The sequence below is a fragment of the Apodemus sylvaticus genome, chromosome 10 (assembly GCF_947179515.1).
Source record: "Apodemus sylvaticus chromosome 10, mApoSyl1.1, whole genome shotgun sequence".
Lineage (NCBI taxonomy): Eukaryota > Metazoa > Chordata > Mammalia > Rodentia > Muridae > Apodemus > Apodemus sylvaticus.
In genome coordinates this window covers 60,638,267-60,651,276 of record NC_067481.1, presented here as the reverse complement: position 1 = coordinate 60,651,276, position 13,010 = coordinate 60,638,267, and the positions used below count along the sequence as shown (strand labels likewise).

The window sequence follows — 13,010 nt, the reverse complement described above, 5'->3', positions numbered from 1 at the left end:
TACAGTTTGGGGGCATTTTTTTGTTTGTTTTGGTCTTTTTTTTTTTCCTGAGAACAATCCACCTACAGGAAATCACCTTGACAGATAGCTCTGGTTTGATTAGTCATTTTGCTTAAACAGCAATTGCAATGTGAGGTGGATCCTTGCTGAGCCAACACAGCACCTGGGATACACAGTTGTGTTTGCATGTTCTAGACAGAAGGCCCTGTGCACACGAATGCTACTCTGAAGCAATATTAATACAAACTTCTGGATCCGGAAAAATAAAAAAGGGTTTTGTTTTAAATTTTAAGTACAATAAGAATCAGTTGTTTTGTTGGGTTTTTTTTTTTAATGTGAAAACCTATAATCATGCAGATGCTATGCTATCTAAGGTGGTTTTGAAAAAACTGGAGACCTACATTGCCTTGTCCAGTCTGTCTTTACCTCACAGGTAAGGGTCCCACTTTAACATGAGTTCATTCAGCAGATGTGAGAAAGAAACAGCGTCATTTCAATTCCCCCGGCCAGGGAGCACACTCACACCAGACCGTGACAGGCTATATGGCTGCCTACTCCTAGCCAACTTGGCTATAGAAGCCCTTGTGCACAGGGGTCTCAGTAGCTGCTAGCATCCTGAGTATTTGAACATCCCTTGATGGGTGGTAGAAGCTGCCCCCAGGAGCACAGGGCTCCCACACTCTGGCTTGCTTTCACCGCCATTTACCAGAAAATCCACCCACAATACTTATGGATCAATTGGCTTTCGATACTTCACCTTTACAACTCTGAACAATCAGGGCTGGCAAGATGGCTCAGTGGGTAAGGTGCTTGCTACCAATGCTGATGACCCGAGTTTAACCCTGAGACTACATGATAGGAGAGAATCAGATATTGCAGGTTCACTCACATATACATGCACAGTGCACTCAGCACACACTTGTGCACATAAAACCGAAACAGAATTATTTTAATGTAATAGCAAACCAGGCTGAAAACTCAGCAGAGCCTGTAATTCCAGCACTCAGGTGGCTGACACAAGATCTGTGAGTTTGAAGCCAGCCTAAGCTACAGTGTGTGATTGTCTCAAAAACACAAACAACAAAGAAGCCCCCCCCACCCACTCAAAAAAATAATCTACCTGCCTTTGAGAGTGTGTAAACATGTAACAAGTTATTGAAAAATATCAATAGATATATCAAAATATAAAAATATCAATATCAAAATTTCCAACTGATATACACAAGGCAAAACAGGAACATACCCACATATTGGTAAAATATATTTTATTTGTTCATACAAAGAAAAAGTATGAATTACCAGAATTTCATTTTCCTAGAAACATCTTTCTCTGTGTAAAATTAATTTGTGTTATACATAGGACAAAATACTTGATTTAATCTTTTTTTTTGTACATATTGGCTATTCTAACATCCACGTTATAGAAGACATACTGTAAGAACTTGCACAGCATTTTTGATTACTGGGCTGAATGAAACTCAGTCATAAATTAATGTTATAAAAATGAAAGAAAAAACTAACCACACATTCAAAAATTCATTAACCATTTGTATGGAAAACTGAAAAGAGAGTTGACCCCGGGTGTCCACATTAACACCTTTGATATTCACTGGCTTGTTGGAGCCTCCATTTCTGATTCTTAGGAGAGCAGCCAGGTAGAATCTGCAACTGGGGTTCTCCCAAGACTGAAGTGCATCTGTCACTCAGAATGACTCCCAAAGAGTCCCCTCCCCCCAGAACATCTCTCCACCACTCAATGAAGAGTTTATTCCATAGTCACTCTGCCCGAAGTACCTTTATAGGTGCTACGAGTAAACGAACACACACCTACATGCAAACATCCCCCAAGACAAGGCTTTCCATGGATAGGAACTAAAAAAACAAACAAACACGGAAAAAAAAAACTCTTAAGTTTTTGTGAATTTTTCTTTGTTTTCAAACAAGGAAAGAAATGAAACTTCTCAGAAATAAAGTACACCAGGAATATGCCAGAGCTTTCCTATAAACTGGAAAAACAAAAACAAAAACTCAAACACGTGGTGGGACAAACTGCCAGGACATGAACTGGTGTCTGTCTCCTAGCAGTTCAGAAGTGACACTCAGTGGCCTTGCCGATGACCAGGACAGGAAGAGACAGACCTAAGGCTTAATTCTCCATGTTACCTAACTCCTCTGAGCAGAGGCCGTGTGTAACGACTATCTCATGATGAAGCAGCATCTCGGGACAGCTGCAGGGTCCGATCAGCCAGGGACCACAAGCGAGGGGGCCTGGTAAAGAGGTGCACATGTTGTTTGACTTACTGGACTAACACTGAAAGCTCACCCTGCTCCATCAGCACTAATTATCGACATCTGCTCAGATCCAAGGATTTGACTCAGGACAGAATCTTGACTCACTTCAGTGTTCATGACTAAATGGCTTCCTTCTACCTCAATACATCCTGGGGTTTTTTTTTTTGTTATATTCTCAAGCAAAGAATAAACAACTTTAAAAAAAAAAAAAGGGTCCAGCTTGGGAAGAGGGCAGGAAGGCTCACACACACCCCCTCCCCACTTGGCTGTGTACCAGTCTCTGAACTCTTTGTCCTTCTACATCATGAGTTACATCAGACTCGGGGAGCAGCCAGAAAGCCTTGGTGAAGGCCCTTGACAACTGCCTCTGCCTGTGAGCAAGATTCTGCCGATGTGAGGGGAGGAGCCCTTTCTCTGATGTCAAACAGGATCTGCACTGGAGAGCAGAGGCGGTGAGCACCTTGCATGCATGCATCTCCACCCACCTGCCTGTCAGGAGATTATGCAGGCAATACTAAGTACGGACAGAAGAAAATGAACAAATGACCGTGAAATGGGCTGGGGAATGTGGCTCAGAGTTTGCCTCGTGTGCAATAGGCCCAGGATTCTATCCCCAGCTCTGCAGAAGAAGAAGAAAAAGAAAAAAAGAAGAAATGATTGTAACATCTAAGGGATGATCATAGCCCAGGGACTATTTTGTTGCCCAGAATGAGCTAATTCAAGCTGGGCTGTAACTTGTAGAAAACCACAAATTTTGGTTATCAAACTATCCCTAGAGACACCTCTCATTAGCTTCTAAAGGCAGTATATCTTCTCTTTCCATGTAACTTTGCTCATCCCGTCAAGTTAGCCCATAAAGTGTCCAAAAAAAAAAAAATTCCTCTGCAAATATCACAATACGGTCATTTATTTCAACCATCTACACATTCTTGATGAAAATCTAACTCAGATGACAATCCATTGGGGCAGAAGCATTCTGACTGAATGTATCATGGTGTAATGTCATTACAGTTATCCAACTGCCACTAACTAGCCAAAGGACCCTCCAGTGTCCTCTCAGCACAGAGGGACAGGGAATATCGTCTGCCTCTTAGCAGCAAAGCTGGTGACTTCTCTGCTAAGACTCCAGGACCTCAGAGGAAGCTGCACTAGAGTCAGGCTTGACTCTTGAGTACCTACAAGCAGCACGTGCACAGCCTGCTTTCCCAGCCTGGGTTCAAGAGGACCATCCAACCTGCTGTGGACGCTGCCTACATACAGACCATGTAATCTCTGGGGTGGGCTAAGAATTCATAGGCATTTGCCAGGCTCCCTTTCCTCTGCTGGGCTGCTTGCCACATCTCTCTACTGAGGCCATGAGCCTCCTGCCCAACACTAGGTGGGTCTACACATAGCAACTCCGCTATAAATGTTGCAGGTCAAGGGCTACATCTGACCCCTATGGGTCTCAACATCCAGCATCCTAGGTTTGAGCAGGTGGCTGTGTATGGAATCCTGGGAGACTCTTTGGTGTGTCATAGCCTAAATGTCTGACTGAAGAAAGGACTGTGGCACCCTCTTATGCGAAAGAGAGGTCACCTCTTTTGTAAAGCAGCACCCAAGCCTCTCACCCATGGGATCTGGGAAAGGGATCAAGTGTTTGCATACACTTCCAGCTGAATAATGACAGAGGGTAGGAGGGGAGCAGGAGGAGAGTCGGGGTCATAAGGACATCCCTGTAAGGGAGGCGGGAGAAATGCACCTTGGTGCTACATCACTGAGGGTAAAGAACTGCTTAAGTGAATTCTATCTTCTGACTAGAGGACACTGAGGCAGCTCAGTACTTCCAGGAGGTATCCAGGCAAGAAAATACCACCACCAGCTGAGGCAGCCAAGACCCAAGGAGATAGCAGGTGGAAAACCCAAGGTGATTGAAGGCTGAATACCCGTAACAAAAATTCTCAAGTTGTGCTTTTTCTTCTTCTTAAATACAGTGGGGAGCGGAGAGGAGAACACGGAAGCACCATCGATTGTGAGGGACAGAACAAAATATCGGAGTTAAAACACTTTGGAATGTTAACAGACCGTGATTGAAACTCTCTGCAGACTGTGGCTAGGCAGCTTAGTGAATTAATTGCTCGTGAATTAAAAATAAATTATTATAAAATAGATTTCTGTACATTTTACATACATATACTCTCTCTCTCTCAATAGATAAGCGGCGAGGGGAGACTCAGTCCCAGCCGAAGTCGCGGCCGGTCATCTGGTAGAACTTGCGGTTGAAGGGCCGGTAAAAGTCACGCAGCTGCCGCAGCACCTCGCGCGCGATGGTGGGGTGCGCGCGGCCCTTAGTCTTGCCCAGGCAGTGCGGCTTGCCGCTGCCCTCCGCCTTCTTGAGGCACGGGAAGCCCTTGGTCTGGTTGAAGTAGAAGTGCTTGTCGGTGATGATGCGCTTGAGGCCCAGGAAATCCTGCACGCGGCGCAGCTCGCCGGCCGGGTCGCTGACCAGCCGCTCCCCGCTCACAAAGAGCATCTGGCCGAGGGGGAAGTGGCGCAGCCAGGGCTCCAGGTGCTTGGCGTACAGACCGATCTGGATGGCGCTCCAGGACGTGTCTATGAGGCCCGCGCTGCGGTTGCGGAACGTCAGGCTCTCGAAGCTGGGGATGTCCGGCCGCTTGGAAAGCGTCTGCGTGTAGTCCGAGATGGCCCTGGTCACCGGGTCGCGCACCACCACGATGAGCTTGGTGTCCTTAGACATGGCCGAGATGCGCGCGGGTGCCTCCCGGGTCACAAAGTAACTGGGCGTCTTCTCCATCGTGATCTGTCCCTCAAGGGTTCTGGGCATCAAGTCCCTGCCAAAGGCAAAGAAACAATCTGGAGTTAGAAAATATAGCTTCCTTAGCTTCTGGGCTCAATATCACATATAACTCGGTTCCCTCTTATTATTGAGGCCTTAAAAAAAAAAACAGAAAAACGCAACAGGATACAGGATTTTAGAGTTAGGGTGCATTAATACTCTGCACCTCCCCACCCGGACTTGAAAGCCAAATAGCTCCCAGCTGAAGCTCCTTCCCCTTAGGCAGAAGGGCAAGGCCAATGACTCTGAGGTGCGGGCTTAGGCATAGCCTCTCCCTAAGTTAACTCAGAGTATCAGGATCTCACATGGCCCCACAAAGCCCTGATTGGGTCTTCCCTCAGAAATGGCACCGCGAACTCAGGTTGCCTGTCCTTCACATGTCCACCAAGCCCAGATGGTCTTGAGCACCAGAAATATGACTTGATAAAATGTTCAAAAGGCCACCGAACAGGCATTATCCAAGAGGGCCATGAAACCGGCACAAACAGAAACATACCAAGTGAAACTCTCAAGCACTGTGTGTGCTAGGTGCTTCCGAAAATATCTTAGATTCCATCAGGACAAAATCATTTCAAGATATCTACCAGATGATTAATTTCACCAACCACAGTCACTATAGGCCATCACGGGGTTTGGTCTGGGTTTTTGCATTGGTAAATGACAGTCATATTGACTATATAAATCAGTGGTGCAGTGAGACACCCTTGATTACAAGATGTGAAAACAGAAGGCAGGTGGAATAGAAACCATTTGTAGTAGTTTGTGCTATCCCAGAGATTCTGTTCCGTGACTATGGGATGACAGCTATGACTCTTGGGTAAGTTGAGGCCTGTCAGTCCACTTGAAGCCACCTTCAGTAAGCTGGATGAAGGAGCTCTAGGAAGTAGACACAGTACCAGTCAAAGACCAGCACAGGGAAACATGGGCGGAACAGAATCAGGAAGCCCGGGGGGGGGGGGGGGTGATGGGAGTGGGGGCCGTGGCAGGCAAGAATGTGAATATGACATACAGACATGCCTATGAGTTAAGGTTCTGCAACATCTCTGCAGGTGACAAACTGAAGGACAGAGAGAGAGGATCTGAGTGATGGAGGCATCCTCCTATGAGGAGGTGTCCAGATGTATAGCCATGTACACACACACACACACACACACACACACACACACACACACGCACGCTGTTAACAGTGTTTCCCTAGCATCTGACAGTATGAGTGGGCTGAACCGAGAATCCTCTCTCTGGCTTCCCAGCTGTGTGACCAGAAGATGACTTATTTTACATCTATGAGCTTTGGCACCCTAATGTGCAAAACTGGAATAATCCCATCTACCTGCTGAGTGACTGAGAGAACCAAAGGAGGATTTCAGAGCCACAATGCTTTAGCTTAACACTTAAAGGGTGTGGGTCTGGAACTCAGGCCTGGGTTCAGCTCCTCCCGGCCCTGTGGCTTGTTACCTTGATTTGAGGTGTGGGTGGGTGTCTTCTCATCACTTGTGAAAATGGAGAGAGGAATAGCTACCTCGTGGGGGTTTCATGAGAATCTAAACCGTCAATAGTCAACATGCTTAGCGCATGAATACATGCTCATCATGGCTGGTGCGTGCCTGATAATATCACTCTGGCCTCCGTATTATCCCACGTCTATGATTCTTGAGTTTCACTATATAAAAGCATTAAATATTAAAGTTAATAAGAATTAAATACGGAGGCACTATATTTGGTCACAAATCTAAAGTCACCCACTAGCTATGGGGTAGAAATTCTGACTGATTTTTGCTGAAGCACAAAGCTGAAATAAAAAGAGAGACGATTTTCACATCTTTTCGTTGTTTTGCTGTTTTGGTAAATATTTCCTTCTCGGTAGAACATTCTAAATGTCTAATTTCAAGCCATCATGTTGCCTGAGGCAGTAATCAGAGCACATTTTTTAGAAGTGACAGCATAAACTTTATTACACAAGACAGACAGTTTGGTTTTCTCAAGAGGGCAGCTCCTTCCAGGACAAGCCCACTGGGCGTTCCGCACCAGCACACTTCGCCTGGCTTAGAGGAAGCTCCTCACAGCCCCGCTGGGTGCTAAAGACAGATTAACCCACTTTGTCCACTTCGTACAGGGTAGCAGCGGTGCCATCAGGCTAAGGTAATCAAGGATTAAGGAGTTCCAGCTCTCAATTTACTTAGCATGTCTCTAAAAAGCGGGTCAGCTCAGACGCGAGCTAGGTTTCTTCTCTGTGCTGAGCTGTCTGCAACTGGGCAGCTTATAAGAAATCCAGATTCAAAATAAAAGCAATATGGCCATGGTAAGAGGCAATCCCGTGCCCCCACCCTGGGTGGCCGCAGCCATTGGGAATCAGCGTAGAGAAGAGGATGTCTGTCTTCGGGATTCGACTTGACATAGATTTTGAAGTCTGTCTGCCAGGTGTAGTTCTCAAGACCAGTGTGTATTAAAGTGTGTGTAACCCTGGACAGATGACCTGCCCAGTCCTGTAACATTTTCCTCAGCTGAACACTGACAGCAAGGATGATGTCTGCTCATATATAGTTTTAGGAAACTGGGAAGCTAATCTTGGTACCCAGACCAGTACCTTACTGGCACCTGGAAAATGATACCCAGCACCTTCTGCCAAGGCAAGACAGAGCAAGTAGCTCTTTCCACAGAGGGCAATAGACACAAGGATCTGCTCTCCGTGTGCCTGGCTCCACAGTCTTCTTTCAATTCTCAGCATCCCTAAAGAGGGTCAGGTGGTAACTGAACAAAAATGTCTCAAGAGTCACTTGAGAATAGGAAGCCACACAAGACTCGTAAAAAGGAATAGTGGCTATGTTACAAAGTCCCTAAGTTATGGGCAGTTACTGTGTGCCCAAACATTTGCTACTCTGCTAACGCTAGAGTGTTATGTGGTATTGACTAGAAAAACCCCTGTCTCCGGACATACCTCATAGGACGCTCCTCGAGCTACAGGACTTTGATAATTGCTAAAATAATGGAGCCAGGGGACCGACTTCTGAGACTGTGAGACTCAATCCCTTCTGAGACTGTGAGAACCTGAGGCTACTCTCTCCAGTGAGCTTGATGCACACAGTATGTAGTCAGGAATGTGTTTGTGTTCTCCAGCACTAAAAGCCTCCAGAAGCCCCCTCTGTAGACTTCAGACTTCAAATCTCTATCAGGCTCTGAGATCTGAAAGACCAGGCATCGATCTCTGACATATACCTCAACAGAAAAGTGAAGGCTCAGAGGTCTGACTCAAATTTAGTCAAGAATATAAAGAACTCCTTGCATGGAAATTTCCAGGTGCTTATAGATAGGTCCCTTCTCTTAAAGCTAGCTGTTCATTTCCCTCACCCCAATCCTACCAACAGGTTCCAAAACCAAGATTGACTTTCCATCTTTCCATGCACTACACACACACACACACACACACACACACACACACACACACCTTCCATAACTTCTCTGAGCTTCACAGTTAGGCAGAAGAGAAAGGATAGGCTTTCAGCCAAAGGCAAGACCTTCCCTCTTGAGCAGGCTGCCTGCCCTTCCCAGAGGCCGCTGCTGCCCCAGGTTGGCCCCCACAGAAGCATATCCCATGGAGTAATTGAGCTGTTCATTACGAAAGCCAGTTTCTCAAATGGATAGTCACAGCTAATAATTATACTGTGCTTTGGAGGCTCACAAAGGAACTTTCACATGCATTATCTGATTTAATCCCTCGCCACAGGCCTTTGAGGTAGGTATGTAATCCCCAATTTACTGATGAAGAAGCAGAGTCTAAAGCGGAGAGGTGATGCGTAGGTCACAGAGCTGAGACTTCTGGGGCATCCCTTTACACCCATCGGCATGTCTCCTTTTCAGTGATCCCTGTATCTGAGCAGGTCGAAGAGTGCACAGAGCTTAGCGTGTCTTTCTTTAGACACCTGTGTGCTCATAGGTTAAATACCTCTAGCTCACAGATTATAATCTTAATGGTAGATACTTAAGTCCCAATCAGATCACTGCTGATCATAATTGCTCAAATAGGAGTCAGATTTCGAAACAAAAAAAGCCTCTTTGGTTCACATATTCCCATTGTTACTTGCAATTTATGGAGCTTGGAAAAAATCAATGGGTCCAACAGCCCCTGCCCTCCAGAACCACTGGCTCAGCCCCTCCTCTCCTCTTTGCCACTTAGGTGGGAAAGGTCTTTGAAAGCACAAAAACCTGGTACAGATCAGGAGTACCATCAATTGCTTGGGAAGCTGAAGGAATAGGGATTCAAGGCTAAGCAATGAGACTCTACTCATACATAGATCATGAATGCAAAAGTCCCCGAGGCCGGCCTGGGAGGCACTGCCTCAGAACCACAGAACAGAAACAGAAGTGACAGAGAGCAGAAAGGATCTACTCATGTGGTGAAACCTGCAGAGCAAGGGAGACTTGTCACCCTATTTTAGGACCTAGAAATGCCCATGAACTTCCAGGAACACCCAAGACCAAAGAGCTAGATCTCAAAGCAGTACTCTACAGGATAGGTGGGCTTAGAGGGGCGTGGAGGGCTTTGACCTCGTGGGAATATTCACAAGAAAGTCATGTGCATCTCACTGCTGCTCAGGTTTACCTCTGGGTGCACATCAGAACCACCGAGGGTGGTTTAACAAGGACTAAATGCCTGGGCTCCACCCAGACAGACTGAATGAACCAGGCCCTGCCTGGGCACGGCTCCAGCACAGGACTCTTTAATGATTCTCCTGTGCAGACAGGATGGGGCGTCCATGGCCTTGGACTCTATCTTGCACTTTGGGCTGTCCCCCTCCCCCACTGGCATTCGCATGCACCTAAGTAGAGGTGCCGCGTGGGTACTTAGGGCTACTATGAAGGAAAGAGGGAGACACACACTCAGGACCCACAGCCTGAGGCCAGCTTTGGCTCCGTAAGGAATTCCAGGCCTATCTTGGTGTGTCAACTGATCCTGTCTCCAAAAAGAGGTGGGGAGAGGAGGCTGGGGAGATGGATGGCTCAGTAGTCAAGATTGTTGTAGAGGGGACCTGAGTTTGAGTCCCAGCACTGGTACCAGGAGGCGGCAGCTTGCATCTGTCAGTAATTCCAGCTCCCGGACATCAATGCCTTCTTCTAGCTCTGGTGGACATACACACAAAATGAAAGAACTCTTTTTTCTAAATGTGCATGGGGTACAATACTGTGAGCAGAAATACAAGTCATTTGGTGAGTCTAAGACTATTTGGGTCAAAGTCCTAATGGTCAGGAGAAAGGAGGGCCAGGCGCGCTCTCAGCACCCATTATAACTCACAGGAATGAGGCTGTGCTCCTTCCTGGTGGGCTATCCACTTCAGTGAGGAACATAGAAATACAGTGTGGCTTACCGCAAATGGAAGTGAAGGGTGTTCTGTCTTCAACAGAGCTCTCTCTCTCTCTCTCTCTCTCTCTCACACACACACACACACACACAGAGAGATACACACACATTCTGACTATGAGTAGATTATAATGAGGTAAACTAAAACTGCAGCAGATGAAATACGCCCTTACTCGTGGGACACAGCGAAGCCAGTGGCCATGTATGTCTCTTTCCATTGCCCAAGGCTCACACGGTGCCAGACCGAAGAAAGAACAAGCCCTCCATCGCCACATTTCCTGCTTCACTCAGATGGTGGCTTAAACCCTGTTTTTTTTTTTTTTTAAGTTCCGCAGAATTCAACTGACTGTAGTAGGAATTGGCTACCAGAACTGGGCATCGTGGCACATGCCTAGAATCCCAGTACGTGGGAAGGCGAGGCAGGGAAACTGGCTCCAGTTGGAGACAAGTACAGCTGAGAGTGGAAGGAAGGAAGGTCTGTTGAGCTGCTTTCACTGTCCCTCTGTTGGTGGTGATGTTAGTTAGATCCTGAGCCCAGGGTCTGGCATGTGCCTGGTTAAGTTCATCACTGAACTATTCTTTAAATCCTCTTTTTATTTTGATATAGACACATGTCTCCAAGTCTTGTCTTGAACTTATGATCCTCCTGCCTCAGCTTCTGAAGCCACTGCATTTATGTGCCTGCATGGGTAGACTTGGTCTTCTTCTCTAATATTCAGGCAGGGAGGGAAAGGTGATGGCTATTATCCCCAACTTGGGGTCAGGGTATCAACTCCTCTGTGCCTTTGCCTGAAGACTGGAGAACTCAGTACAAAAGCTGTTTCCCAGGAAAGAGGTTCTCATTTCACTGGCAGCATCCCAAATTCTAGTAGAGCTTCTAAGAGCTGCTAAGAGCAAGTTGTTAAAAATGAAGTCTAGGGGATCTTCAGAAATGAGAATGGATCAGAAGAGTTCGACGCAGCCTCCGATTTTGTTGTTTCCCAACACTACCCTGTTTTTCTTTGTTCTTTTTCTCCCCTTTAGCAACACCCTGAATCTGACCATCCAGCAACTGAATTTACTGTTTGAATGGGATAACAATGCAGCGAAAAGAAAGATTATTAAAATGGGTGTAACCCCCTCACTGTAGCTCAACAGATGCTGGACAGTCACACAAAACAGCTGATATGCATTAATGACATTCAGAGACAAGGCTGGTGTGGGATAGGTCTGGTCTTCAGTCGAAAGAGAGGAGCTGGGCAAACAGGGGCTATGAACCCCACTTCCTCTTCCACAGAACATCACTTCCTTACCATGGAAATACCCCATGTTCTCTGAATGCCAACAGGGACTTTTTCTTCTTTTAAAGAGTTTTACTTTTTTGTTGTTGTTTTTAGACAGGGTTTCTCTGTTTATTCCTGGCTGTCTTGGAACTCACTCTATAAATCAGACTGGTCTCGAACTCAGAAATCTGCCTGCCTCTGTCTCCCAAGTGCTGGGATTAAAGGCCTGTGCCACCACCGCCCGGCTAAAAGTTTCACATTTTAAACTTACATTCGTGCTCAGGACTAAGAACAGCGACAGGTACAGTCAAAAAATGCCACAATCTCGACAGAGCAGCCCTGCCACACCCAAGCCTCCTCTGTAGCCCTTGCCCACCAAGGCTTGACACCTCCCAAACGCTCTCTAGTCCTTGTTTCGATGCCATTCCAGGGAAAATACGGGTAAAATGAGAAAATAGTCATTCAATACTTAGAGATGTCGATAAAATAGCTATAGTTTCTGAAGCATTGAAATAAAGTTATTTTGTGAGTTTCTCTGCTTCCAGGCAGCATGACCCCTTGGCTACATTCTCCAATTCTCAGGCCTTGGATTCCACATCTGTTAAATAAGCCCATGGAAGAAGCTAACTGGGCTTCAGTTCCACAATATTGACCAAAAAACTCAAGACCCAGGCCTGGAAACACCGGCTCTAGCACTTCCCAAAAGCCCTGCCTAGCCTCTGACAATTCAGACACTGAACAGAAGAAACAAAGTTTTCTAGGAAGATTGTGTTCCACACCCCTTCCAAAGGGAAAAAAAAATAGCTCCCCAGAATCTGCACAGTCATGGGCAGGTCTCAGCAACCAGAAAGCTGCCTTCCAGTGCCTGGGTTGGGAGTGGAGGAGGGGGAAGGGGATACGGAGTAACCCAAGTGTCCTTTTTATGAGCATTTGGCAACTCATAAACACTAGTAGTGGAACTGAAAATGTCCTGGGATCTAGGGAGGGGAGGATGCATAGGTGGGAGGTGTCCCAGGGCAGAAAGCCCTCCTAGGACACTAAAGCAACCTGTTGCCGTGACAAATTACTTGAGAGAAACCACTTGGGGGGGGGGGGGGGCGGGAGATTATTTGGCTCTTTACTTCAGAGGTTTTATCATGGTTCCTGAGCCCTATCTGCCTTAGGCCTGTAGCAGGACAGTGGTGGAGGGCAGGGTAAGGGCAGGCACACCCTCTGTAACTTAACTTCCCTCTACTGGGGTAAGCAAGCAGTGTCAGGCATGCGCACT

The 13,010-nt window shown here is 46.6% G+C and overlaps 1 protein-coding gene across 1 annotated transcript in view; it reads right to left on the bottom strand.

Annotated features, from left to right (window-relative positions):
* Positions 1-1,248: 1,248 nt before the first annotated feature.
* LOC127693896 (heparan sulfate glucosamine 3-O-sulfotransferase 3B1) overlaps positions 1,249-13,010 on the bottom strand; it is a 35,334-nt gene continuing 23,572 nt past the window's right edge. Inside the window, exon 2 of the mRNA XM_052195148.1 lies at positions 1,249-5,123. Within this exon, the coding sequence (XP_052051108.1) occupies positions 4,505-5,123 (619 nt within the window). The 3' untranslated portion in view covers positions 1,249-4,504. The remainder of the gene's footprint in view (positions 5,124-13,010) is intronic.